At 39.4% G+C, this 25,513-nt stretch overlaps 2 protein-coding genes across 3 annotated transcripts; one reads left to right on the forward strand and one right to left on the reverse strand.

Moving 5' to 3' along the window:
* The first annotated feature begins 743 nt into the window (after positions 1–743).
* TDO2 (tryptophan 2,3-dioxygenase) lies at positions 744–12,628 on the forward strand. Its single transcript, XM_065634497.1, has 12 exons — positions 744–778; positions 1,138–1,243; positions 2,317–2,407; positions 3,273–3,343; positions 5,365–5,492; positions 7,219–7,405; positions 8,665–8,772; positions 9,705–9,816; positions 9,940–9,997; positions 10,525–10,604; positions 11,207–11,297; positions 12,475–12,628. Exons 1-12 carry the CDS (start codon positions 744–746, stop codon positions 12,626–12,628), a joined length of 1,221 nt encoding a protein of 406 aa, XP_065490569.1.
* Positions 12,629–13,322: 694 nt separating this feature from the next.
* Positions 13,323–24,394, reverse strand: CTSO (cathepsin O). 2 transcript variants are annotated; one of them, XM_065634039.1, is made up of 8 exons: positions 24,138–24,394; positions 22,999–23,104; positions 21,795–21,928; positions 20,410–20,577; positions 18,771–18,892; positions 17,378–17,541; positions 16,847–16,939; positions 13,323–15,157 (listed from the first exon to the last, which is right to left on the reverse strand). In XM_065634039.1, the coding sequence occupies exons 1-8, from the start codon at positions 24,300–24,302 to the stop codon at positions 15,123–15,125; spliced, it is 987 nt and encodes a 328-aa protein (XP_065490111.1). In that variant the 5' UTR covers positions 24,303–24,394; the 3' UTR covers positions 13,323–15,122. The 2 variants fall into 2 exon arrangements, with proteins under 2 accessions (XP_065490111.1, XP_065490113.1); XM_065634041.1 differs by lacking the exon at positions 20,410–20,577.
* Positions 24,395–25,513: the final 1,119 nt, after the last annotated feature.

Consider the following 25,513-nt stretch of genomic DNA (forward strand, 5'->3'; position numbering starts at 1 on the left):
GTTAAGCTGATGATTAAACAGAATTGGGTAACATTTGTCAACACACGAGAGTGAAACTTCTGCGTGAGGAAATAGAATTAAGAAATTTTCATGAATTAAACCACTGGAAAAATAGCATGAAATGTACCTGATTATTGTTAGGGTTTTTTACTTAATCTTTGTGCATTTTTTGAAAGTATGTCTATTACTTGAGATCCATTACAAGCATTATTCAGTCTGCCATATAAATATGTTCTCCTTCACTTTCCTCTTCTATATGTTTCACTTCTTATACTTAAAAGTATCTTTTGATACCGAGGGCTGCAAGTTACCAACCTATTTTAACAATTCCCAAATTGATTAAATATTGCCTTTTTCTCACACACAGACCTCTTATTCACTTACCCCTTACACCAGTGTTGATCCCCAAAGAAGCAACTGGTGGAAACCTTGCAGTAAAAACTACAAAAAGTGTTTTTCATAGGACAAAGCAAGTATGCCAGCCATTCCTGTTTAGACTGCCCCCTCCTCCCCCCACCAAAAAATCCTGGAGAGCAAACACAACATGAAATTATTGACCTTTGTGCTGTGATAGTTTCTGCAATTACTGAATAGCGGGGACGGGCTGAGGGCTAAGGAGGAGAATTTGGGGGCTGGCCTAGGCGACAAGCTAAGGTTACATATACAGTGGCTGCAGCAGATTTGGGAACAGTAACAGAGTATATTCCCTGGTGCAGAGCTCGGCGAGTTTGGATCCTGGAATCATGAGCGGGTGCCCCTTCACAGGGAACAACTACCTGTGAGTCCCTCATCCCTGTGTTTTGCTTCATATTATTTTGTTAATGTAAAATATGTACGCTCAGAGAGGAATTAATGATTATCGACAAACAGACAGCTGTAGTGATTGCTGAAGGAAAAGAGATTGTACGGGGACTTGCCAAGCACTTGTTATTTGATGAATTAGATGTAATGCTACCAGCTGTTACAGTGACAAGATATATTTCAGGTGTACTGTTTTTGTCAAAAACCTGCTTCAGTGGTTCATCTTCTTGAAACAAAGCATTGTTTCAATTGTAGATGCATCTGTTAGTAGAAAGGCAGGTATATTCACAGTTATTTAACTGAGTAATTTCTATATTTACCTAATTCTTTTCTTAGATTTAATTTTAACAAGCTATCTTTGGAAGATGAAAAAGAAGACAAATCACAAGAAGGGATAAATAAAGCCAGCAAAGGTGGCCTTGTCTATGGAGATTACCTACAAGTAAGTTCAAGGATTTCACGTGTACTGCCCTGGTTACTCTTTAAGACTTGAGCCAGGACCTGTGATTGACACTTCTGCCAGTCACTAAGACAGGTCTCCAAGTGTCACGGGCACAGGTGCTGGTCTCCGCTGGGAGGGTCGCAGGTGGACTGTGGGATGGCTTCTCAAACTGCAGGCAAGCTGGGTATTTTGGGAGTTTCACAGGGCATTAATTTATGTTGGTAAACCTAAACTGTGAAGTGGTGCACCACAAAAGGCTTGCTTTGGTCTGACAGTCACCACTTGGCAATTTTTCCCTGTCAGCAAGGCTGTGTGCAACTTCCCCGAATTATTGCATGGAAGCCCAGGCTGGAAAAATACATTGCAGAAATTGAGAGTACAAAAATAACGAATAAAAAAGCCCACAACATCTAAAAAGGATTTTAAAATAAGTAAAAATAAACTGGCAGAAGTAAGAAAAGAATCAGACATTTCCTTTTTTTTTTTTTTGTGACAGCAGGAATTGAAATGAATGGAATTACTCCGTACTTGTGAACAGAAGTCTGATTTGTTGACATATTAGATGGAATCTTGCACAGATTTCTTTTAAAGCAAGAATGATGAGATTGTGAATTTGACTCAGTAAAAAAAATTAGTAACGCCAGAACTGAAATAACTAGTACAGCCTCAAATCAGAGCTCTTGTGCAGATATGTTATTGCATGGTTACAGAGAGTTTAACTATAGGATCTCTGTTTTCACTAAACGATGACAGTATTGATGTAAGATATGGAAAAATGTGCTGGATATTTTGCTTTCTCTCTTTTTTTTTAATGATTAAAAATACTTTTTAAATTATTTTTTTAACTTTACTAGTTGAGATACTTATACCATTTTAGGCAAGATTTTTTAAAAATTAAAAATAAGTGTGACACCTGAGACCATTTAGCCTAACTTCTCATACAACCTGGAATATGAGGCCTATATATAGATATATTTAATATTTTCCTTAAATATTAGCTCTACACAATAAGACTACCATTACTAACAGCAGAATTAAGAGCTTTACAGAACAGTCTTATCTTTATTTTTAAGCTGAACAAAATATTGAATGCTCAAGAACTTCAGAGTGAGAAGAAAGGAAAAAAAATCCATGATGAGCATCTTTTCATTGTGACGCATCAAGGTAAGTGGTTGGGAGGAGTTCAGTGGTGGTTGACTGATGCTTTTGCCACAGGGTGTTATTTAATGCTGAAACGTGCAATACGCAATTTGTTTTCATTTTAGACAGAATCACTACAATTGCTCTGTCTTTATTTGTGTTAATATTCGTATATATCTCTATATAATTTGTAAGGTTGTAATCAGCTCTGTGCCTAAGAAGCCATGTGTATGACTTTTGGATTTGGCAAACCAAAATTTGGATGGTTCTGTTTCTAGAGAAATTAAGGGGGTGAAATTCATCCCTGTCTGACTAACAGGCTGCTATAAAGTTTATTGTAGGCAAGTTTTGTGGGTTGGCTTCTGCCTTCTCTGAAACTTCAATCCAGTTTTAACCACCTAGAGGCTCTCTAGATACTTGTTAGGTGCTCCCTAACTTCTAATACCCATGCGTTTTGCAGGCACTGATTATTGATAGGAAACATTGATAGGAAACATCCTGTTATTGATAGGAAACATGTAGATGACATTAAAAATGTAAGCAGTTCTGGAGTTAGCTTTTATTGGAGTATCAGATCTAGCTTTTTCCTCTTTTCCCCTCTTGTAATGAACATTCTGTATGTTAAATACCTGATGAGTAAAACATGCTTTAAAAAAACCAAAATCTGTTAACATTCTTGATGCTAGATTATTTCATGTAACAGTTTACATAAAGTACAGCATACTGCAACAGGCAATATGTTTGTGTATCAGCCTCTTTGTGTAAAACAGCAGTGTAAACGTAGGCTATTCATTTCAAATCAAAATGAAAGTATTTTACTTCTTCAGTGCTATGAAGAAAAAACAAAGTAATGTTGAAGTTAACACTAACAATGCCTTTCTCGTTGTAGCTTATGAACTTTGGTTTAAGCAGATTCTGTGGGAAATGGACTCCGTGCGAGTGATCTTTCAAAATGGCCACGTAAGTTAAGAGCAAATATTAATTTTGGGAAAATTCAGCCCTCTCTTATCTCCTGCCTTCCAGCCTGATATATTTGGGATTACTAAAGCAACATGTGCTCTTTTATAAAAACAGCATAAAAAAACCCCAATGAAATTTGGCTGAGTGGCTCTTATATCCTGATAGTGCAAAATCTCTTTCCCCCCTGAAGTCTGCCTTTTGGATAGATCACTCTCCAAGACCAATTCCATTGGCCAAAATGCTCTAACATTCTTGTACTGGTACTGGATGACTGCTGAAACTTAACTTGGGAGTATTCTACTTCAGAATAAACATGCTCAGAGGCAAAACTGAAAACCAGAGGGCTAGCAGGTATTTTTATGTTGAAATGTCACTTCTCCCTTTGTTCAAATTTTTGAAGACTACAGACTATATTCTTCCATCCAATATCTGCTATATGAAAGGAAATCTCTTATCAGTAATTATGTATTATGAAATCCAACAGAAGAGCAATAACAAACTACAGTGTACAATTGTATGAGAATTTCTGAAAATTACAAGTACAACAGGGATATTTTGAACATCTCTGAACACTTAAAGCTAAATACATCTCATAACAACAGATAACAAAGGAAAACTCCTGACCCGATATGACATGGAGGGGGTTGGTCTCTTCTCCCAAGTAGCAAGTGATAGGACAAGAGGAAATGGCCTCAAGTTGCACCAGGGGAGGTTTAGATTGGATATGAGGAAAAATTCCTCACTGCAAGGGTTGTCAGGCATTGGAACAGGCTGCACAGGGAAGTGGTGGAGTCACCATCCCTGGAGGTGTTTAGAAGACATATAGATGAGGTTCTTAGGGACACGGTTTAGTGCCAGAGTTAGGTTATGGTTGGACTCAGCGATCATGAGGGTCTCTTCCAACCAAAATGATTCTGTGATTCTACGACATCCACAGAAAAAGGCTGACTGCATGTAATTTGAGAAATACCTTGAATAACATCATCAGTATGTGTATATGAAGAAAACTTGAAACTAGACCAGACTGAAAGAAGGAACCTTTTTATCATAATGCCCAATTAAGATGTTATTTGTCCTCCACATTAATGATTTTGTTGACTTTTTAGTTGAACATTATATCAAATTATAATCGATCAAAATCAGTTCTTAAGCAGAATAATTTTTCATTATTTATTTTTGTGAAAAATGAAACTTTGCTTATAATCAGAATATGAAATGTCAATGTTAAGGTTAAGTAGAAAGCAAGATGATTAAGGAAATGGTTATAATCTGTCATTTTTGTAGTTTGGCACTTCCAGGTTGTGTGCCCTGGTCTTAGAGGGAAACTTGATCTCATTAAAGCTAATAGGATTTTTATGAGGCTGCTCTGTAGGCCAACTGTTCAGCTTATCCAGAAGAGAACCTCTGTGTTTTCTATTTAATATTTTCTGCTTCCTGCCAGGTGTAGTCATCTCTGTTTGCTAATGCACATCTCTAACGAACATCTTTTTAGACATGCTTTCCTGAGGTATCGCTCAGATTATTCTGCTTCTGAACTTTTAAGTACTTTCCACACCCACCTTATGACTTGTTCCTTCACAATAATAGAAATTATCAAATAAGTGATTATAATAGAAAGCATAATGTAACTATATTACATCATCTATTTTTGAAAATCATATTGTAATCATTGGAAATGATAATGATATAAATTATTTTGATTTAGAATTTGATTTCTTGTGGTGACTTCTAGTTCAGTCAGAAATGTAGAGAAGAAAAAAAATCCTACATATTTAGCCTAGTTATAATGTATCATCAGTCAGATAAAAACAGATTTCAGTCTTTGAAAATTATAGGTTCATTTTCCACTTAAAAACAGGACTCTCTGTTCAATATGAGATTCTGCTGCTGCTGTGGATGTCATGTTGTGAAAGGACTTGGGAGCTATAGTGATGTACAACAGTGAAGAGACCTGACATAAAGAGGTAGAATATACAGAGAACACCGTTCTGTCTGGTTACGATCTTAATTTTTTTATACAGGTAAGAGATGAGAGGAACATGCTGAAGGTTATTACTCGAATGAACAGAATTTCAATGATTCTGAAATTACTTGTGGAACAGTTCTCAGTTTTGGAAACTATGACTGCATTGGACTTCTTTGATTTCAGGTAAATACTTACTACTCCTCCACAGTAATCCATGAGCTGATCATTCTCATCCTTAGAACTGATTGCCAATTTCACATGTGCCCGGGCAGCCTGTAGTACCTGCACCATCCAGCAAGGTGAGAACACACCCTTGAGAGGCAATTGTGACTTTCGAGTGCAAGGGTCAATTCAGAAGTTGAGCCTGAGTGTGAGTCCAGCATCCTCTGCAAAGAAGTGCAAGTTAACTGTCGATGTTTATGTGTGGTGCTGCTGACTGGCTTTAAACTAAAAAGTTAAAACAATAGGAACAGCTCACAGTTCTGTTACCAATTTACTTGAAACAGCACTGCGCAGTTGCAGCTGAGTTCCATGGCAAATCATAGAAGTGCTTGAGTGAGAGACATGCACTCTGTGTAGATTATCAAACAGGTATTTCAGCTGTCTTGGACTGCGGTGTTTCCTTGCTTCATGTTTTCAGTGGGTCTGCAGTGCTGGAGGCTTCAAGTGGCTAAAGGAACCATTGCTGTCTCTTTCTCCCTGATAACTTCTGCTCTCCAGTACCTGCCCAATGTGTTGCTGGGCCAGCGGGTGGCAGCTCTTCTGCATTCTGCCCAGGCTTTCTTTGGTATCCCCTGGCTTGCCTCACTTCTCCATGGTCCTTCCACTCCACTACCATGTCTGACAGCTTCATCCCATCTGCCTTCCTGTTCTTGTTCTGCTTGTGTCCCTGACCCATCTGGCTCATTAGCTCAGTGTGGTCCAGCCTCCCATCCACTCCTGCATTTTTTAGCATCTTTTCCTTTCTGTCTTTTAATGCTGTGTAACTAAAAACCACATGAAACTGCAATTTTGCTTCTGTTGGGAGTTTGAAACATCTGTATCATCTAGCATTACACTACAGCAGAGGAAATCCATGGGCTAATCATCTGTTTTGATGCATCCTTGCTTCTGCTTTTCAACAACATATTGTCATTTGATAAGCAAACATAAGATCAGACCAGTGGTCTGTTTCTGCCATAGAATGTCCTGAGTTGGAAGGGACCCACAAGGACCATCGAGTCCAACTCCTGTCCCTGCACAGGACAACCCCACAGTTCACACCATGTGTCTGAGGGCGTTGTCCAGTCTCTTCTTGAACACTGTCAGGCTTGGGGCCTGGCAGTACCATTATCTAGCAATGTGGGAATTCAGATTACTTTTACTAATGTTTTTTTTTTCAGCATGGTCACACGATTTAACTCTGAAAGGATCCCATTAATGAATTCCTCAAACAAAACCCACTAAATGTTTTTCTGAACATTATTGTACACATAGAAATTATTCTGTATAACAAGCCTATTTAAAATGCACTCATTTGCACTTTAATGTTGTGGAAATATTTGTAATAGCTATTTGGGGTGAAGCTGCTTATTCTGTCTGGAAATGATATGCACTAACATTTTTTCCTCTTTGTCACACACATAATGCTGCTGTTTTAAAATACAGTACAAACACAAGTGTGTGTGTATATATATCTCTGTGTAGGCACAAACGATATATAGCTAGAAAATTAGAATATTTTATACATACATTGTAACTGTGTTAAAATAGCTTTTTTTCTTAATTGCAACCATATAAAAAATGCTCAGGTATCTAGTTGATACCTTCAAATGTGAAATAGCTATTTTTTTTTTTGAGAGCCAGAGAACTCCATAATTGTAAAAGAATATTCTACATTTTTGTATCTTATTTTCTTCTATTCCCAAAGATACTACCTAAGCCCAGCCTCAGGTTTCCAGAGCCTGCAGTTTCGCTTGCTAGAGAACAAAATTGGTGTTCCTCAAAGTCTGAGAGTCCCCTATAACAGAAGGCATTATCGCGATAACTTCAAGGGACAGGATTATGAGCTACTGCTTAAATCAGAGCAAGAACCAACACTACTGCAACTTGTGGAGGTAACAATGTCTGTCTTAGACCTTGCTTTGTTTTCCCGTTTCCCAAGAATGTCCTTCATTGGTGTCAGTGACCAATTCTTCTTTCTTGAGAGAAGCAAGAGTGCTGGCAATTTCCCAGTCAGTTGTGCTTTGGATTCTTACCAAATTTGGAATGAAAGAGAGTTGGTCATTAGTAAACCAACTGATTTTTTCACAGCATTTCCTCTTGTCTGAAAAGTCCGCTAAACTAGTAAATTGCACTGCGGAAATATGAGCTAAGAATACAAATGTACTGTTTCATTTGCATTGTTTTTCATGACCCTGAACCATTTTTAGAAGAAAACTAAAAATATTTTCACTGCTAGTGATGGCTACTAGGGGGGTTAAAAAATAAAAGGAAAAATGACAATGCAAAATGGAAAGGAGAAAAGATGTTTAACAAATGTTTCATTGTCACTTACCTTGATTGAATGACTTCATTTTAGAGTTATAAATGACTCAGTAATTTGTCTAACTCCCTTGTCATTTTCATACACAGAATTAACGTAACTTGCTGGAGAATAATGCAGTATAAACCTCAATAAAAGCATCCACTCTTATTAGTCCTACCTATTTGCCTGATGACACCTGATGCAGAATATATAAGAAATTTCTCTAGCTTTTCTTCATTCATTAAGACTTCATGCTATTGTATCTTTCAGATGAGGAGCTAAATTAAGTGATCTCTAAAGGGAGTTGGACCATAAAGATTCCTAATTTTTTTCCCCTCCTAATTTCAGTCTCATTATTAAAAGGAAATCAAAGAGAACGCTTTGCTATCTGCCAAATAAATTTGTGTCTTGTATCATCACATACTGTGGTGTAAATTAATGACAGACTGCTTGATCAGTATTCAGCCTGTCTGACACAATAAAAACTGGCTGCATAGATGTTTCTGTATCTTCCTCCTGAGATGTATCTTTACAATTATCCTATATACTTGGAATAAGACTGTTTTTCTGTATCTACAAGGGAGTTGGTTTTAAAGATACTGCTAGAATGGAACAGCTTTTGTCTTCTAACACTGATTAAATAATCTGCAACCTGTGGGTACGTTTGCACAGCACCATTATGCAGGTAGAAATCTTCTATGTGGATGTGCTTCTTCCAGCAATAAGAACCTCTATGGGATATTAAACCAGAAAAATTGTTGCAGTATAATTTATGTTGCTATAACATGTAATTCTAGGGTAACGTGCTTGCATTGTTAATGTTTGAACACGTTGTTATTATTATTAAAGGCATGGCTGGAAAGAACTCCAGGACTCGAGGCAGAAGGATTTGATTTCTGGGGACAATTTGAAGTGAATGTTTTAAAAGGTCTAGAAGAGGAATTTGCCTTGGTGCAGGTATATAGTGTACTCTTCATCTAGCTATAAGCAAAGACAGATGGCAAAATGACATCCTGACATAAATTGGACTTTTGGCGCACTCACCGTTTCCCACCCAATCTTCAGCAGCCTCTGTCTGCAAGAAGGAAACATAAGTTTGTAATTTGACACCTTAGACAGTTTAAAACATGATACATGGGTGATTTTGATTGCAAAAGTAAAGGGATAGTATCAATGAAGGGTTGAAATTGATTTTAGTGAAATGACAACTTCACCTTTAGTTACTACTTGCATCTACAGTTCACAGTAAACACAAAGTTTTGGCCCCTGAGCTGTGAGTATGGAGTGTCACTATAAACAGCCCATTTCTGTTTAACAGTATGTGACATTTTGTTGCTATGTGATCATTTTGCAATCAGTTACACTGGCAAATGAGCACAAGAAAATCCCTGAATATTGTAAGGCTTGTAGCTGTAACTACATTTTTAATGGAAAAAACACCACAAGAATTAAATTGATTTTCTGAGAATATCTGTTCGGAAAGTTGTAAGCTTATCTAAACTCTTTTTATTTACAACTTTCTTACCCATAGCTGTGCAAAGATGCCTTCTTTTTCCCTTGAAAAAAAATATCAGATTTCAAACAAAGGAAGACTAAGTGCTTTTAAGGCCTCTAGACCAAAACAAAAGTGATAAGCTGCCAGTTTGTTTGAACATTCATTCATCTGAATTGTGTTGACAACTATTTAATTGTACATTTTGTGGTATTTGTGTTTTTTAAAGGACAGTGACTCAGTGACTCATCAATCCTTTTTGAAAATACGGTTCTTACATTTAAGATGTAAACTTACAGAGTATTTATGATGAAAATAGAAGTTACATCATGGATCATTCAAGTGCTTTGTTTGCCCTGGTGAATTCTAAAACTTGTTTTTGTTTTAAATATCAAAGGCCAAACCAGAATCGGAAGAAAAAGATGACTTATTATCTGAATTCCAGAAACAGAAAGATGTATTACTTTCGTTATTTGATGAAAAACGCCATGAACACCTGCTTAGTAAAGGTAGATTTTATTAATATATGTCAACATGCACTTTTTATTTTTTATACTTGATACATATAATCACATAATGGCATTACATTTGCAGGGGAATCAGTAACAAGTAAGGACACTTGTATTTTGCAGGAGAAAGACGACTGTCTTATAAAGCACTGAAGGGTGCCTTGATGATCTACTTCTACAGGTAATGTTAGAAATTATATCTTTAATGATTACTGGCAGGAGGAGCAGTGAAGGTTAAGGACAGCAGCACAGGTTTATTTAGGTTGGAAGGGGCCTTGGAAAGTAGTCTAGTCCAACCCTCCATGAAAACCTAGATTAGTTAGATCCAGCTTGAAGGTCGGATCAGGCTGCTCAGGGCTACATCCAGTTGAGTTTTGAAAATCTTCAAGGATGAAGGTTACGTGGCCTCTCCAGGCAGCTGGTTTGAGTCTAACCAGATGTTTCTCCTCAGACTGAAACCAGCCAATGCCTGGTTCACACTGTTCTACAAAGTGTTCTAGAAAGACTTAGAGAATTTTTCCAAGTATGAGGGAAAAGGCAGAGATCGAGACTTACATGGCAGAAGCATGTGTTAGGATATCTAATGACATTTCAATACCGTTTAAGGGAAAATATATATTAAGTCATTGTTATGCATTGGTGAAGCAATACTTTGAAAAATACAGCATTTCGTAAGAGATCTCACTGTCTTCTCTTTCATTTTTCAAGGGAGGAGCCTCGCTTTCAGGTTCCCTTTCAGCTTCTTACCTCCCTCATGGATATCGATGTGCTCATGACCAAGTGGAGATGTAAGTTTCCCTTTTGGATTGTGACATTTTCTCTTTTAGATGCAACTGAACTGTTCTGTTTCACCCTCTTTTAGACAAGTTGTACCCAGAGTTTTAGAACTGAGCTTTTGAGATCATCCTTTATGAATGACTTTTTTGTGTTTGTACTTCGACTAGGAGGAAAGATGAACAGCTGCTTCTGTGATCATTACATACATAGCTATAGCTACACTTCTATGACATGCTTTAAGTTAGGTCATTTCAGGGACGGGTCTATATTTGTCCAATGTTTGCCAAAACATCATCATGACAGCTCTTCATATGCAAACATTCCTTCTGCTTCTTCCATATCTAGAGATCCATAAATGAATGTATTAATTCTGTATTAGCAGAGCATAATAATGTATAATAATTAGTGTATTCATTCTGTATTAACAATAATTTTATATTAGTTGACTGAAGAGTGGTATAATTAACTCCTGCATTGCTGAAGACCTGCTAGTTCTGTATCTCTGTAAAGATCTGTGTATGATCTTTAATATTTCAGTGACGCACCTTGATGTGACGCTTTGGTTATATCTTAACACTGAACATATGCCCTGTCCTTCTTTTGCATTGCTAAGATAACCACGTCTGCATGGTGCACAGAATGATTGGCAGCAAGGCTGGCACCGGAGGCTCCTCAGGCTACCAGTATTTGCGCTCAACAGTGAGGTAAGATTAACACGTTGCCTTCAATTAATGCAGTTTGTAGATACTCTTAATGCCAGGAAACAGACTTCAGGCAGCTCACTGGAGGCCAGAGGGCTGTTGTTTCCCTTTAGGGACTCCAGAATTTCCTCCTGGCTGTTGTACATTTACTTACCAGGTTGACATATATAAATACCAAGACTTTTGGGGCAAAAAGAACTCCTTTTGATCACTGATGCAAAGTGCTATTTATAGTTCTCAGTCAAAGGATCTAGACATGACTGTAACAGTACTAATATTAATCCTGCATTGTTTTGTTTGTGTGCAGGCTAGTCCAAGCTAATGAGATGATACAGGCTGGAAGTGAGTCCTGTCTACTGTCCAAGTGATGACAGTTTCTTTATTCCTTAGCATGACCTCTAACTGTACAACCTAAGCTACTTCAATTTAGGATTTAATGTATTCTTGAGGCTGGTAGTAATTAATACTCTCAAGCTGTGCAGGGCAACAATCAGAAACATCTTTACTTCTGTTGGATGAAGCAGAAGAGGAACTTAAAAGGGATGGTTGGGGGCTGAGCACAGAACTCTCTGAATGGGTATAACTTTTTTTTATACAAAGCCTTTTTAGCTGCAGCTATGTCCTGAACAACACTATGTCAAAAAGCACAAGGCTATTTAAAGATTCTTCTGCTAAGAGCACCTTCTTCGAGGTTTGTTTTCAAAGAGAAACTGTGTGTAGCTGGTGACTGCCATGTATGGCTGTGGGCAACGATTCCCATCACAAACATCATAGTAGAGGATGGAAGAAAAGCAGACAGATTGAATTTGAAGACTAAAGTTCCAATGTTTGTTCATTTTTTCAGCAAGGCTTCTCACTCTTCCTTAACTTCAGGTTAACATTCTTCCTAAATTCTGCTTCATATCTACCACAACAGTGGAGGTCAGGAGATTATAGCCTACATACTCTGCATTTTCAGAAGAAAGATGTGACTACAGCAACCATATTTCCTTTTTGCATCTGATCTGCTAAAGCCTAGAAACAGTTAGGATTGGGTTTTTGCTCTGGAGTATTCAGGAGGAGAGTTAGTGCAGAAACCTTATTAAAGAAATAAAAGAGATGGAATGATTCCTAAGGATTTTGAAATTATGTCCTTCTAAGCTGATATCACAGTATTAATTGTTCTGATTGTCTTTTCCAGTGACAGATACAAGGTGTTTGTGGATTTGTTCAATCTTTCAACGTTTCTAGTGCCAAGACACTGGATACCAAAGATGAATCCAACCATTCACAAATTCCTTTACACAGCAGAATACTGCGACAGCTCCTATTTTAGCAGCGACGACTCTGACTAGCCTGCTTTTCTAGACTGGTTGCTGCAAAGAACTTCAGGACTTTCCCCTTGAGTGGTGCTGCCCCTCAAATACAACAGCTGCTCTCATGGAGTGTGGGTGTGTAAATATGTATTTATGTATGACAGCTATGTGAATAGAATGATTGGCTTATAAAAGAAACTTAATTGTAGAAAAAAATCATCTGTATCGAGTTAGCCTACAGTAAGACTAAAATGATACTCCAATTCAACTCAATGACCAAATTAACTCTTAGTTGGCTTCTTAAAAGCTATACCTAGAGAAGGTTGCTCAGAATTATCATTAACAGGTCTTATTTGTACATATTTTTATATTTGTTTGTGTAATGGCAACTTCTAGTTGACGATGTAATTAGTCTCATCATCTTCAGAAGAATATTAGTTTCTGAGCTCCAGTGGAATTTCAAAATGAATTTTGGGTTGAGTTTCAATAGCTAGATTTGAAAAAGTCCTGAATCTGTAGAAACCTAGGCAGCTTGAACTTTTACGTACATCAAGAATCATGTTCCTATATGTCACATGTGAATGTAAATCCCCTCTGTAGAAATACTTACTGTTAAGAACAGCAGATATAAATAAGTACTTTGCACTTCAAATAAAGCAGTATTAAAGCTCATCGTTTGTTAAGTCTTCTTCTAAAGCAAGCATAAAGTCCAAACAACAATACAACACGCGTTTAAAGTGGTTTTTATTCAAAATTTCGTTGAGATAAGGATAAAATTGATATATGATAAAAGCAAGGCAAATTTGGCCATAGAATATTGCTAAAGCTGTGTTGTCTTTTTAAATGCTTCCCTTGGAAATACACTGTAGGCCTTAATTTCTGGTGAGTTGCTCTCTATCTTAGTGCTTTAGGTACTTATACCTTGTAGTGCCACCTCAAAAACACTGGTGGAATGTCTGGTTTTGATACTACTATAACAACATTACTCTCATCAATGCCAATTAGGACCTTTGGCTATTGTTTTCCACTTATGGAGGAGTGCTATTGTTTGTAAACTGCTAAGGGAAGACTGCCAAGACAGAAGACTCTAAGACTACAGAAGACTTCCCCTCTTGTTAATCTGAAGTTTTCAGCCAGTAAATTCAGTAAGTAGCAGAACGTGAAATAGTGAGAACATAGCACTTGGTCTTCCTTTAATTTAAAATATTAACACTAAGAAGCAGGAGGACTAAAATCATAATACTTACAATAGACTATTATGATTGCATTTGTCATAAAAAGATAATAATGCAGTGATCTATTGACATGGTACAGTAACTGAGTGCAAAAAATCACAGAATTGCCTCAATACTTTTCCTAGTAGTGCTTTAGAAAGGATACAGGTAAAGCATTCCAGATGAAAGACTCAAAGCATTTTGGAATTATGTTTGGTTGTGAATCTTAGTTACATTTGCCTGCAAATGCAATTTTACAGGTCAACAGGGCTGGAACCACCTTCTGATTGCCAGCAAGTCTCACCTACATTAATTCAACTAATGTAGGGAAATTTAAAATCTACTCTATTTGGAGTATTCTGTAACTGCTGATTTTCTTAAGGTGCCCAATATATATTAACAAACCCCACCCTCACCATTTTTTCTATAATAAATAAGGTTTTTAATTTCTGCTTTGCACTGGCTTCACTGTTAGTCATGAAGTAGAGAAGAGGCATGGACCTGACACAGCTCTCAAAGCACGGAAAGGTAGATTTGCAAACACATACATCCTGCCAGGACACAGGATGTTAAACTACTAGAATTGCCTCAGTTTGTCTCGAATACAGTTACTTCTTTTCTATCCATCTAACACATATTCCAGGCACTTTCCAAAACACACTCCCAGTTCTGAAGAGGTCTGAAGACTGAAACTGAAGGACTGCAGCACTTCAGAGAGAGTGAATGCTCAGGAAACAACTTTGACTATCTATTTCCCTCTTCTATTATTCTAGCTGTAGAGGAAAAGTAGGATTTCACAAAAAGGAGGCAAAATGTGTTCGTCAGAGCTGCTAGAAAAGCCAAGAGAGGCATCAAAGCAAAACAGAGAGAATATATTCTTCCACCTGCCCTTCCTTCCCAGCCAATAAAAGCAGACCTAATCATGGTTCTTCTTATATTCAAAGCATTTTGATTATCTGATCCAATTCCTTATCATTTTTCATCACTCCTTTCGAGATTTTTTTTTTTCTTTATGGAGTATCCAACACCCGGATAGACTTCACATTCACAGTTTCAGTCCGTCTTTGTAACTTCTTTTTGTGTACTCTGCAGTTGATTCAGAGTCTTCTGATTCCACGAGAGCTTTGATATGCAACACACATTCCAAATAAAATCACTTTTAAAAACTCCCACCAACTCACTCCTGTACTGCCTAAAAGCAGGAATTGCCCCTACAGTCATTTCTTATTTTAGAAAATGTTGCTTTGAAGTAAATCTTCAAATAAAGTGTGTGCCAAACTATTATCCAAATGTTAATCATGGTCTTGGGCCAGTAAGTGTCAAACAAATACCGATGAAACTGTATCTGCTATACCTACAAATGAAACAGAAAAACATAATTAATAAACACTGGAAGTGGCGACCTGCCAGAAGTAAGTTCCTAGAATTCACATTCATACAATGGCCTCTCTCCTCCATCCCATGAGAGGAGGTGAACTTCTGGGGGTGGGGTATGGAATCAGCTGCAACCTTTCTAATTCTTCATTGCCTCGCACCATTTTAGCTGTGCTTTACACTCCTGCCTCCTCTGCTTTTGTGTTCAAAACTTTAGATCCTTTTTGAAGATACAGCATTGGTCCAATCTGGTGCTGAAAAGCAACCTAAACCTTAATATCCTCTTACCTTTTTAATCATATTCCCTAGCAATGGATAGATGATAAGAAGCTATGCAGCTTTGAAAGCTCAGCAAGAGACTACAGGTCACAAATTCCATTACAAGATGCATTTTGGCACACATACAGACACAGAACAAACTGGGCTTTTATTCACGCTCAGTTCTTTTTGCATTGGTGCGCTCATTGCAGCACAAAAGCAAAGTCTGACTACAGCCTGTGAAGGTATCAGAGGGCAATGGCTCTTATACCCTCAAAAGTGTTGTCAGAACACATCTAAAGCAGAAGACATCTGTGGGGGAAACAGCGACTACTGGCCTTTCCTGGATTCTTCTTGTGTGACACACTACAAAAAATGTGAAAGACCTTGGTTTTTTGAGAGAATAGATTTTGAAAATAACACAGCTGTTCTTCCAGACCACTTCTACGATTGAGTTGCTTTAATTATCACTACTTCTAAATTTCTCTTCCCAAATAGTTTGTTTATATGACAACAAGAAGAACAAAAATTTCAGCAACATGGAAAAGCTATGATTGGATACATTGTCCTGATCTTCACCGAGCACAGGGAAACTGAATGTTATCGATTCTTATCTGCAGATGATTTACCTCATCTAACACCTTTTACAATTACTGCGAGAGCTACTGTGAAACATCCATGGAAGGGAAAAGCCAACAGAGGACCTACAGTGTTAATCTAACAGACAAAAACTCAATGGACACACACCACTCGCTATCTAGTAGTCCAATCCCAGCAATTTGGCTCAGCAATCTTTGCTGGTAAACAGGAGCTTCACTTGCCTTACCTCCATATTCAGTAACTCTGAAGAAACTGGGTATTTAACACTACAAAACGCCCTCAAACACCAAGAAAAATCTCATAGGATGGGAGAGGGAGCTAGCACTGAAAGTATATACCTGTATCCTACAAGAAAAGCCACAAGCAGGGTACACAATTCCCAAGCATAGCCAGATCCACTTTCCATCTTCGTTTGCTAAACTGAGCCCAGAGATAATTGTGTCCAGCAGAAAAGAATAGCAGCTGTTTTACCTACACTGACTATAGCGATGGCACTAATCTAGAACCACGACACATAACCGTATACTTTACAGTGCCATTACCTCCACATGGTGAGGTACGAGAGCATTTTATTTGTTATGCCTTATATGGCTCTATCTTTGCATGGTGTTTTTCAGTTATTCAACTATATGGCCTGGTGAACTAGCAACTGCTTTATGTATTTTTCCACCTGGACTCATCTAACCTCTTTTAAAACATAGGAATGATTTATATTTCCTCTCTGAGGATCCCATTATATTGCTTTACTTATATGGAGGAACAGATCCCAGCATATGAGCTTTAACACCTTAATTATTTTTGTCAGACTTACCGCAGACGTTGCTGCCTATCTTAACACGAACATAGCCATCTATTCCCCACGTAGGCCCCCAAGAGTTCTGTACAATCCAGTAAGGGATACTACCTGGAAGAGACATTTTCATAAACAACAGACAACATGAAATGTGGGAATCATAAAAAACTTCTAACACTCTACAGAGATAATTACCATTTTAATATCTCATAGTTTCTGATGGTTTGATGATATAGTGCAGTGAAGCCTACTGCTGTTCACGAAGAGGACAGAGCTAATAGTCCAGTGTTGAACAGAATGGATATATCCTCTGCTGGTGTAAAGCTGTATTTGTGGCTTTACAAGAGCATGAAGTCCCACAGAACTGAAGCAGCACAGACAAGAAGAGTTTTTCTCCTGAGATCAGACAGCGCTTCCAGAACTGATGTGACACCAAACCAAACAGCTCTCAATAGAACATCCAGCTCTGGATTTTAATCACTTGCCCCACAGGAAGGAAGTTTCAAGTAAGAGAAAAAACATGTTAAAGTTCAGTTGATGGAAACATACCTGTTCTGTCAAAACCAGTGATGAGAACAGCATGATTTGCTCTTCCACTAGAGCAGTGATACTGTATGATCCCCCCAAGATAATCCTGCCAGCTGACCGCATCTACTGTTACTGCCAAAGGACCCCAGTTAATGAGCATCCTCATCATTTCTTCTTCCTGCCCACTGTGAAAGGAGTCAGTGATAATGCTGAGTGACTTATGTTAGCACACTAAAGCAATTGGAAAGGTGGTAATTTACTCGTTAAGTATAATTTAAAGATCAAATAACTAAACTGTTTCCTCTAAGTTCTACACACCACATAACATACATCAGTAAATATGTATTTCATATACTACAACACAGTAATACAAATATAGGGCATGCAGACTATGGGAAAGGTGTAGATCCAAAGATACAGTGCTATTAAAAAGCAGCAGGTTTCTGTGTCAAGTCAGTGGGCAATGGTGAGCACTATGCACCTTTTATCCATCACTCAATTAAAAACCAGCTTTGGGCAAAACATTAGTCTTGTATTATTATGTCCCATTAGTTCTTACAACATGCAGAAGTACCTCTGATATCATACATAACAATGGACTAAAATATGTGTCTCAAACATATCAAAACACAGGACATTACACTATCAGGCATTACCATTAGCATCCTCATACAGTTTTACTTATTTAATATACTGGAACAGGAAATCCTTATCACTGCATGGTATGTGTAATGACTAAACTTGGCAAATACAGACTGGCAAAGATATAACTGATCTTAGTTACTTCTATCTGGAAGTAATTCAATTCCTACTCAAAATTACATTTCTTGTCTTAAGTTCAGCTTATTGTACTGATAAAAATTAGAAACAAACTTTCTTGGTACAGAAATCTTAAAAACTATCAGTTGTCTTTACAAAATACAGTTGACAACACTGTTTGCTAAGTCATGGACGGGAAGAGGATGTGGGTGGGTATGTAAATGGATGAATACCAAAGTAACTGAATAGTTTCTAAATTTTTTGACAAATTCCAGTTACTATTGGTAGGATTTACCTTTTCTGATACTTAAGCAATGTAATGTTCACTTAGCATATATATAAAATGGTAACTGACTCAATGTTCCAGTTTAAACACAGCCAACTGAAAAGATCTAATTTCAAAACACTGACTTTTAAGCTTTTAAGGTTAAGCTTTTAAGCTTTTAAGGTTAGTGGTGGCAGGGTTGAGTGGATTCATTGTGGCAAGTCATAACCCAAAAAAGTGTTAGGTATTAATGCAGTGAACAGCTACAGCGCTGATGCAATCAACCTCATGACCTCTGGCTGATGAATGCACTATTGGCTCCTGCTTATGCCACAGTCAGCGAAAACAGAAGGAAAAGTACAGCAAATAAAAAGAATCAATTGCAGCTACCTGAAGTCATATGCAGCAAATCCTGTTATCGAAACTCCAAAATCCGAGTGACCAAAATAATGGCACAGTCCTGTCTGAGCTTTAAAAGTGTATTGTGAATCTCTCACGAGTTTTACTTTTGTCTGCAAGAAGATAAATTAATGAGAATTTAATGCATTTGACTTTAACACTATGCAGATCAAAGCACATTGAAAATGACCACAGAACTCACTCAAAATTCAGTGTGTTCCTGATGAGACTAGAAATAAGAATGTCATGTTGGGTAATAAGATATATACTATCTCTAGTTTCTTTTTTTGCAGAGGAAGTTCCAGAAGGGATTCAGAAATCTTTAAATAATGAACAAAATGTAAAAGGTATCTCTGGTTTAAACTAGCCTCATAAGCAGTTTCATAGATTTCAAGACACAGAGACTATGCATTCATTTAATGAATGACTACTCATTCTCTTCAAATGACATCCACACACAAAATTATCCCCTCCTTGGGACAGTTGAAGAGCCACAAATGTCCCTGGAACAAGTATATAAAATACTGAAATTCAGTCCAATTCTGCTATTAGCATCAAATCCTTATGCTAGTGTATAAAGTATTATAATGGCTCACACAGTTCAAAGTCCAGCTATAAAGCTATTGTGTCAACCTTTTACACTTTCCTTGTCTTCCGCAGAGCGGTTTGCTTGTGAGTGTCTCCTCCAGTCTAATTCATTTGGAGTCCCTCTGTTGTCAAACAAGACAGAATTTTACTTCAAAGGACTCCAGATGAATATCCTCTGTCTTTCTTGAAATGCAAACTTAAACAAGTTATCTAGACTGTTACTAGCTGGGGTTATATGAATCTTTAGGGGTAGAATTACAGAGTTTTTTAAAAAGGACAATCAGCTTTTTTTTCAAAACTTCAGAAAAGTAAGGAACTATTTTTATATTATTGTAACTCAAGCTGTTGTCCTAGATATTCAAAGATATTAAAATGTTTCTGCTTACATATATTATTAACACACATCTTGCATTTTTCATGAATGAAATGTGTTAGCTACAACTAAAGTAGAAATTATATCTGCATTTTCATTATTTTGGGTTGCAAGTGAAACAAAGTCAATTTCATCCTGAGGTTCTCCATGCTCCTGCATGATTTTACAGGGTTTGCAACAGAAACCAGAGACATTTGAAAGCAGAAAAATCTCAACATCTCTCCTTTTCCCCAGATACTGGTGGCTAAACTGGACACTCAAATCTACAAAACAACACATGGATAAATGGATCTTTCTCGACTGGTATGTTATGTCTGCAGTTCCAATTGGAATCAGTGGAAATACTGTAGCTTTCAAGGAACATCATATTTTTCAATCCCTGCGGGTTGATTTGTTACATTCACAAGAACACATAGAGACTGTAAAACTCCAATCAAGTTTCAATTCTGCTTGAAAAAGCTCTCTTTTGATTCCAGACTAAGTATGCGTACATATATTCATATACATATGTGTGTGTATATATATACATACATGTACACACATACCTTAAAAAAAAAAAAAAAATCAGATGAGCTATACGCTTCATCCTCTCCATCACTTTTTCCCAGTAAACAAGAATTGCAATATGAAAGCTAAGGAAGGGTTCAAGATTTATGAAAAGTTTCAAACCTGGTTCAGCCAGCTCAAAGCACTAACAGTGGATCCCCCACTGCAGCCGTAATTATTGTATGAACAGTCAATAACCTGCTGCACACTGAGCTCTTCCAGGTTATGTCCTTTAATTGCATAGGCAGACTCTATACCACCCACAACACTGAAAGCCCAGCAGCCTCCACACTGGTACAAAGAGAAGGGAAACAGGAGAAAGAAAAAGTCAGCTTTGTTTTTGAAGCCCAACAGGAAGAGTCAAAAGGGTCTTCTAATGCTCTTACTTTACTACATCATCCTTGAACTTCATTTTTAAGGTAATAATACAGAAATTTATTCAGCCATTTAAAATATTGAACTCCTTTTCTCCCCCCTTGTACTGCTCTCTGAAAGCTAGAAATGCATTATAGGTGTCTTATTTTAAGGATTCCTGTATTGTGGTTGTCTTATTTTAAGGATTCCTTCCTGACTTATTTTTGCCTTTTAAGATAGGCCTGAGGATGCTTTTTACTGTGAGATATCTGTTTTCTTAAAGAAGGATTGAGGCTTGGGGCTTAGGATGAAATTATTTTTTACCACATTAGTAAGTTTTTGAAAAGGATGCACTTAAGGAGACAGTCTACAACTTCCTGTAGTCTGAAGAATTTTATAGAAACATATTTGATTACAGATTAAGAAACAGTAAACTGAAATGAAACATAATAGAAAAATTCTTAGACAGTAAGAGAATCTATACTGCAGTTCTAGGCTCTTTAAACTGTGGCATTTAAAATAGGAAGTGGAATTCATTCCTAGGCAAGGTCCAGGTTATACTATGTGAAGCACAGAAAACCACTAGGGATTTAACAACTTCTTTGTTTCTCACCAGTGGCCATAACCACCTTGGGATAAACTGTAATCATGTGGGGTCTGGTTCTCTTCCTATCATGAATGCATCCCCTGAGTTGTTTGATGGCAAAGATACGGGTGTTGACCAGCCAAGGGCATTCAGTCATGAGAGAAAACAACAGCAAAGGATCTACAGTCATCCAGGTGAAATGGGGGGATGAGGTCAGGTACTGGACTTACCTCAGTCTCTTCATGAAAATACAAACTACACATGATGCAAAATATTTCCAGATTTAGTTAACTAGATCAAAAAATACATATTACACACAGTTTACACTTGCACAATTTCTAAATGCACAACTTTTACATCTCATGCTTTTAAGTTTAATCTCGCTTTGCATAAAATGCTCCTTGACTTCGTGTATGTTCAACCGTCCATACTTGTGCCAGAGCTCCAAGAAGCCTTGAGGCAGCGCTGGTCCCTTCCAAAACCTTCACTGTGCTTTACAACGTACCTGCTGGAACTGCCTCTGAGCAGTAGTGCTTGAGAACCATGAAAGGAAAACACCAGGACTTACTGTTTGCTGATTTCTCACTTCTGCAATGACTTTCTTGTCCCTCCAGTCAAACTTCTTTGGCAAAGGTTTTTCCTCTCCCTTTGGCACTTTTATGTATCTGGGAAGTTTGTGAGGTATGCTTCTTAAGTAAATAGCTAAACACAGAATACAAACATCTATAAATCTACCAACTTAGAAAAACCCCACAAACAACTGTTTTACTAGAAGCCATAGAGGTAACTTTGATCTGTAGTTATGATCATGAGATTACACCTCATTCTCAAATCCATAGAAAATTCGTGTATTTTAAAATTGTGGCTACACTCCAGAATGAATATAAACATTCCTGCAATTCTAGAAAGAACGGAAATATTCTACGTAGGGAATGTGGGTACAAAGCATGGAGATTAATTAATACTGATCAATAACCACTCCAAAAAACAAGGCTGGGTTTTGGTGTGTTTGATTTTTTTTGTTTGTGTTTTTTGTTTGTGTTTTGTTTGTTTGTTTTTAAATTTTCAGAACATTTTACTTACTGGAAAAATATTACTTTATTTTAGTCAAGTAAAAAGGGAAAAATAAGAGAATGATGTAGAGAATCTGAAACACATGCAAATTTCTAGTTTTTCACTAAAAAAAGGTTGCTTAATTATTTAAAGCTAAGAAAGATGTGAAATCCCCAACGAATAGAACATATAACGGCAGACTTGAACAGCAAGAAGGGAAAATTAGGTTAGGTACCAGACAAATTTTCTTGGTAAAAAAAAAAAATTAAGTGTGTCATATTGCTCCTGCAAGTCATAGCTACACTTGTCCAGCTCTGGACCTCTAGGCGTTGTTTGGACTGTAGTCAATTTCGTCTTGGGGTAGGGAATAGAAACTTAAGAGCACTCAAGAACCTTGTGTATTTTCCAATTTCAGAACTGTTGCAACTGAAGGCGGCTTTAAGGCACAGTGAGAAGAAAGAAGGAAATAAGGAAAGCAGGAAAGAGGAAAAGTCTGTATACTAAATCATATTCAGCCTCTGGTCACTTCAACCTCACAAAACTAGAGCAACGTGAAGAGGATTGTTGTAGCCTTCAGAAGTACTTACAGTTTGGTACCAGACATTGTAAACTAGCTGACTATCAGCACTGGAACAATCTGTAAATATGAAAGACACAAGGTTCTGGGAAATAATAGGAAAAATAACAGAAAAGGCATTAGCAGCAGCCAGAAAATGTACCTTTGAACTCTTCAGGAAATAGGTGAGAAAACTGGTTTATTCCATAGAAAGCAGTCATATTATCTTTTGAAGATGAATTCAGTAATCTAATTCTTTTAGTGCTTTCCTGAAAGAAAAAAAAAATATTGTGGACATTATTAATTTAGAAGTAGTGACAAATCGTAAGAGCAGAAAAAGCAAAGGTTAGCAACAGTAAACATGAACTTAGATAAAAGACATCTCTTCATTTCTTCACCTCAGATTCATTGTGGGTTCCTATCAAACCAATAGGAAAGGCATTAGACTAATTTCATGCCCATGAAAGATACCAGAAGCATTTGTTAAGTGCATAGAGGGTAAAAAAAATGAGACAGACAAAACAGGAAAGCTGAGAACAAACTGTGTCACTCATGTGATGTCCTTTGACAGCACAACAAACCTTGTGGTTCAGAGATATGTAAAAATGACTTCCGATAAGAGTTAACTCTGTCTTGCTTTATGTCCTCATAAAGCAAAAGAACAGTGTTATGGCTTAAGGACGTTACAAAACTCACACTTTAAACGATCTTTAAACCCTCAGCCCCGGGCACCACCCGCTGCCCGGCGAGCCCGACACCCGCCCGGCCGCTCAGGCGTCCCCCGCCCCGCACGCTGGGGACGCGGCTTCGCCGCCCTGCCCGACTTCTGCCGCCCGCCCCGTTTCCCCGGGAAAGGGCTCTGACAGCAGCGCCGTGCAGCCGGGACGGGGGGCCGCCTCCCCACCGCGCCGGGCCCGAGCACCGGGGACACGACGCGGGGGACACGACGCGGGGGGACACGACGCGGGGGACACGACGCGGGGGACACGACGCGGGGGGACACGACGCGGGGGGACGGCCGCCGCCTCGGCGCGAGGCTGACACCTGGCGTCAGAAACGGGGAAGGGAAGAAAAGCGACCGCGCCGCACTCCCGGGCCGAGAAAAACGAAAACAACGAAGGATGCCGGAGCGGGTTTCGGTACCCGGGGCCGAAGCCGCCCCACCTTCCTCCGCCTGTGTCCCTCCAGCCGCCCGGCCAGCAGCGCCAGAGCGCCGCCCCGCTACCTCTCCTCCTCCGCTGGCGCCGCAGGGCCCGCTGTGCAGCGCGGGTGACGCGTGTGAGTGCGGGCGGGGGCACCTACCCGCAGGGCCGCCGCTGCCGCTGCTTTCTCCCGGCCGCCTGCGTCCCCCGGCGGGCGGCCCGGCCCGCCGCCCTCCTCCCCAAGCCGGGTGCCTGCAGGCGCCAGGAGGGCGGCGCTGCCCGCCCGCAGCAGGCAGCACAGAAGCGCCAGCACCAACATCCCCATCAACCGTCCGGGGGCAGCGACCGACCGCGCCACAGCCACGCAGCAGAGCGGGCCCCGCGCCCCGGGCCCCGCCGGGCGCCCAGCTGCCGCCCCTCCCCTGGCCGCATGTCATGGCGGGGCGGGGCCTGGAGGCCGCACCCCCGCGCCGCGGAGCTTGCGGGCCGGGCTGTCGTGGGAGCCGGGGGCTCAAGTTTTTTTTTCTCTTTCTCTCTCTTCAGTCTCCGGCTTCCTCCTCCAGCGGGCCTGGGGCCGGCGCCCCGCTGGGCTGCCCGGCCGGGCGGGTGGGGTGAGGCGGGGCGTGGAACGGTGGCCGCCCGCCCCGGGCCCCGGGCGTGCTGCGGCCGGCGGCCGAGCTGGGGGCCGCCGCTTCCTCCAGATGTCCTGCTGCCGGTTTCGGTGTGTTTTGGGGTGCCCGGCAGCACTCGGAAAAAGCCCGTGTTTCAGGCGGCGTGTCTCGGTGCGGGAGATGCGCCGCGGGGCGCGCAGGGCTGTAAACGAGGGGACAAAAGGTGCTGAGCGTGAACTGCGGGGTTAAAAGTTAATGCCAGGCTTTCCCCGAGAGGAAGGGTTGTTGGTACCTGCAAACCGGGCAGCAAGTAGGAAAGAGGAGGTGCAGCTGCCTCCTTGGGGCGGCAGAAACCGCACAGCCGGTGTCTGCAGCCTCTGGTGTCCAGTCTGGTTAAGTTATGCTGGAAGAAAACGTTTGGAAGAAAACTGTGTGTGCTCATGTAGCTCATTTTTTGCCTTAAAAGACTAGTCGCGTGGTGGTACTTGAGCAAGCAGGTTAGTGTTTGGCATCTAAAACTTTCCATTATGCAGGCCCAAGTTTTTGTTTATATACTTAGTCAGATGTTTTTACACACTCAATGTTTATAAGTAGAATATTTGTATACGTAAACCTATTGTACGTTTCACTTTTCTCTGTTGAGTTTCGACCCCGCTCTCTTGTTTACCATAATGTGGAAGACCAGGTGTCCCGTCCCACGGCGCCAGCAGCAAACCTTGCAGTGCTATGTTTGGGAAACACGAGGTTTTCCTCACGCTGAAGCCTAAAGTTACTGACTGAGAAGTTTTGTAACAGCAAACCTTGTGTCAGAGTGCGTGCTTCCTAAAGGGTGAGGTGTAAAATCGTGCCAGTGCATGTCTTCTTTTTTTTTTTCTTTTTGTGGCGTGTAGCATTCTACCTGCTAATATGAGTTTGAAAGAGAAAT

Source organism: Caloenas nicobarica, chromosome 4 (assembly GCF_036013445.1).
Source record: "Caloenas nicobarica isolate bCalNic1 chromosome 4, bCalNic1.hap1, whole genome shotgun sequence".
NCBI classification, from domain to species: Eukaryota; Metazoa; Chordata; class Aves; order Columbiformes; family Columbidae; genus Caloenas; species Caloenas nicobarica.

Bases quoted from the DNA above. Each gene is read 5' to 3' on its own strand.
- TDO2 (XM_065634497.1), top strand. From the start codon at position 744: ATGAGCGGGTGCCCCTTCACAGGGAACAACTACCT. The intron at 7,406-8,664 runs GTAACAATGTCT...TTATTATTAAAG, and splicing joins CACTACTGCAACTTGTGGAG to GCATGGCTGGAAAGAACTCC. The intron at 8,773-9,704 runs GTATATAGTGTA...TAAATATCAAAG, and splicing joins AGGAATTTGCCTTGGTGCAG to GCCAAACCAGAATCGGAAGA.
- CTSO (XM_065634039.1), bottom strand. From the start codon at position 24,302: ATGGGGATGTTGGTGCTGGCGCTTCTGTGCTGCCTGCTGCGGGCGGGC. The intron at 20,578-21,794 runs GTAAGTCCTGGT...TCTTTGTACCAG, and splicing joins AAGTGAGAAATCAGCAAACA to TGTGGAGGCTGCTGGGCTTT. The intron at 16,940-17,377 runs GTATGTTTCCAT...TGTCTCTTCCAG, and splicing joins CACTGGTTTTGACAGAACAG to GTAGTATCCCTTACTGGATT.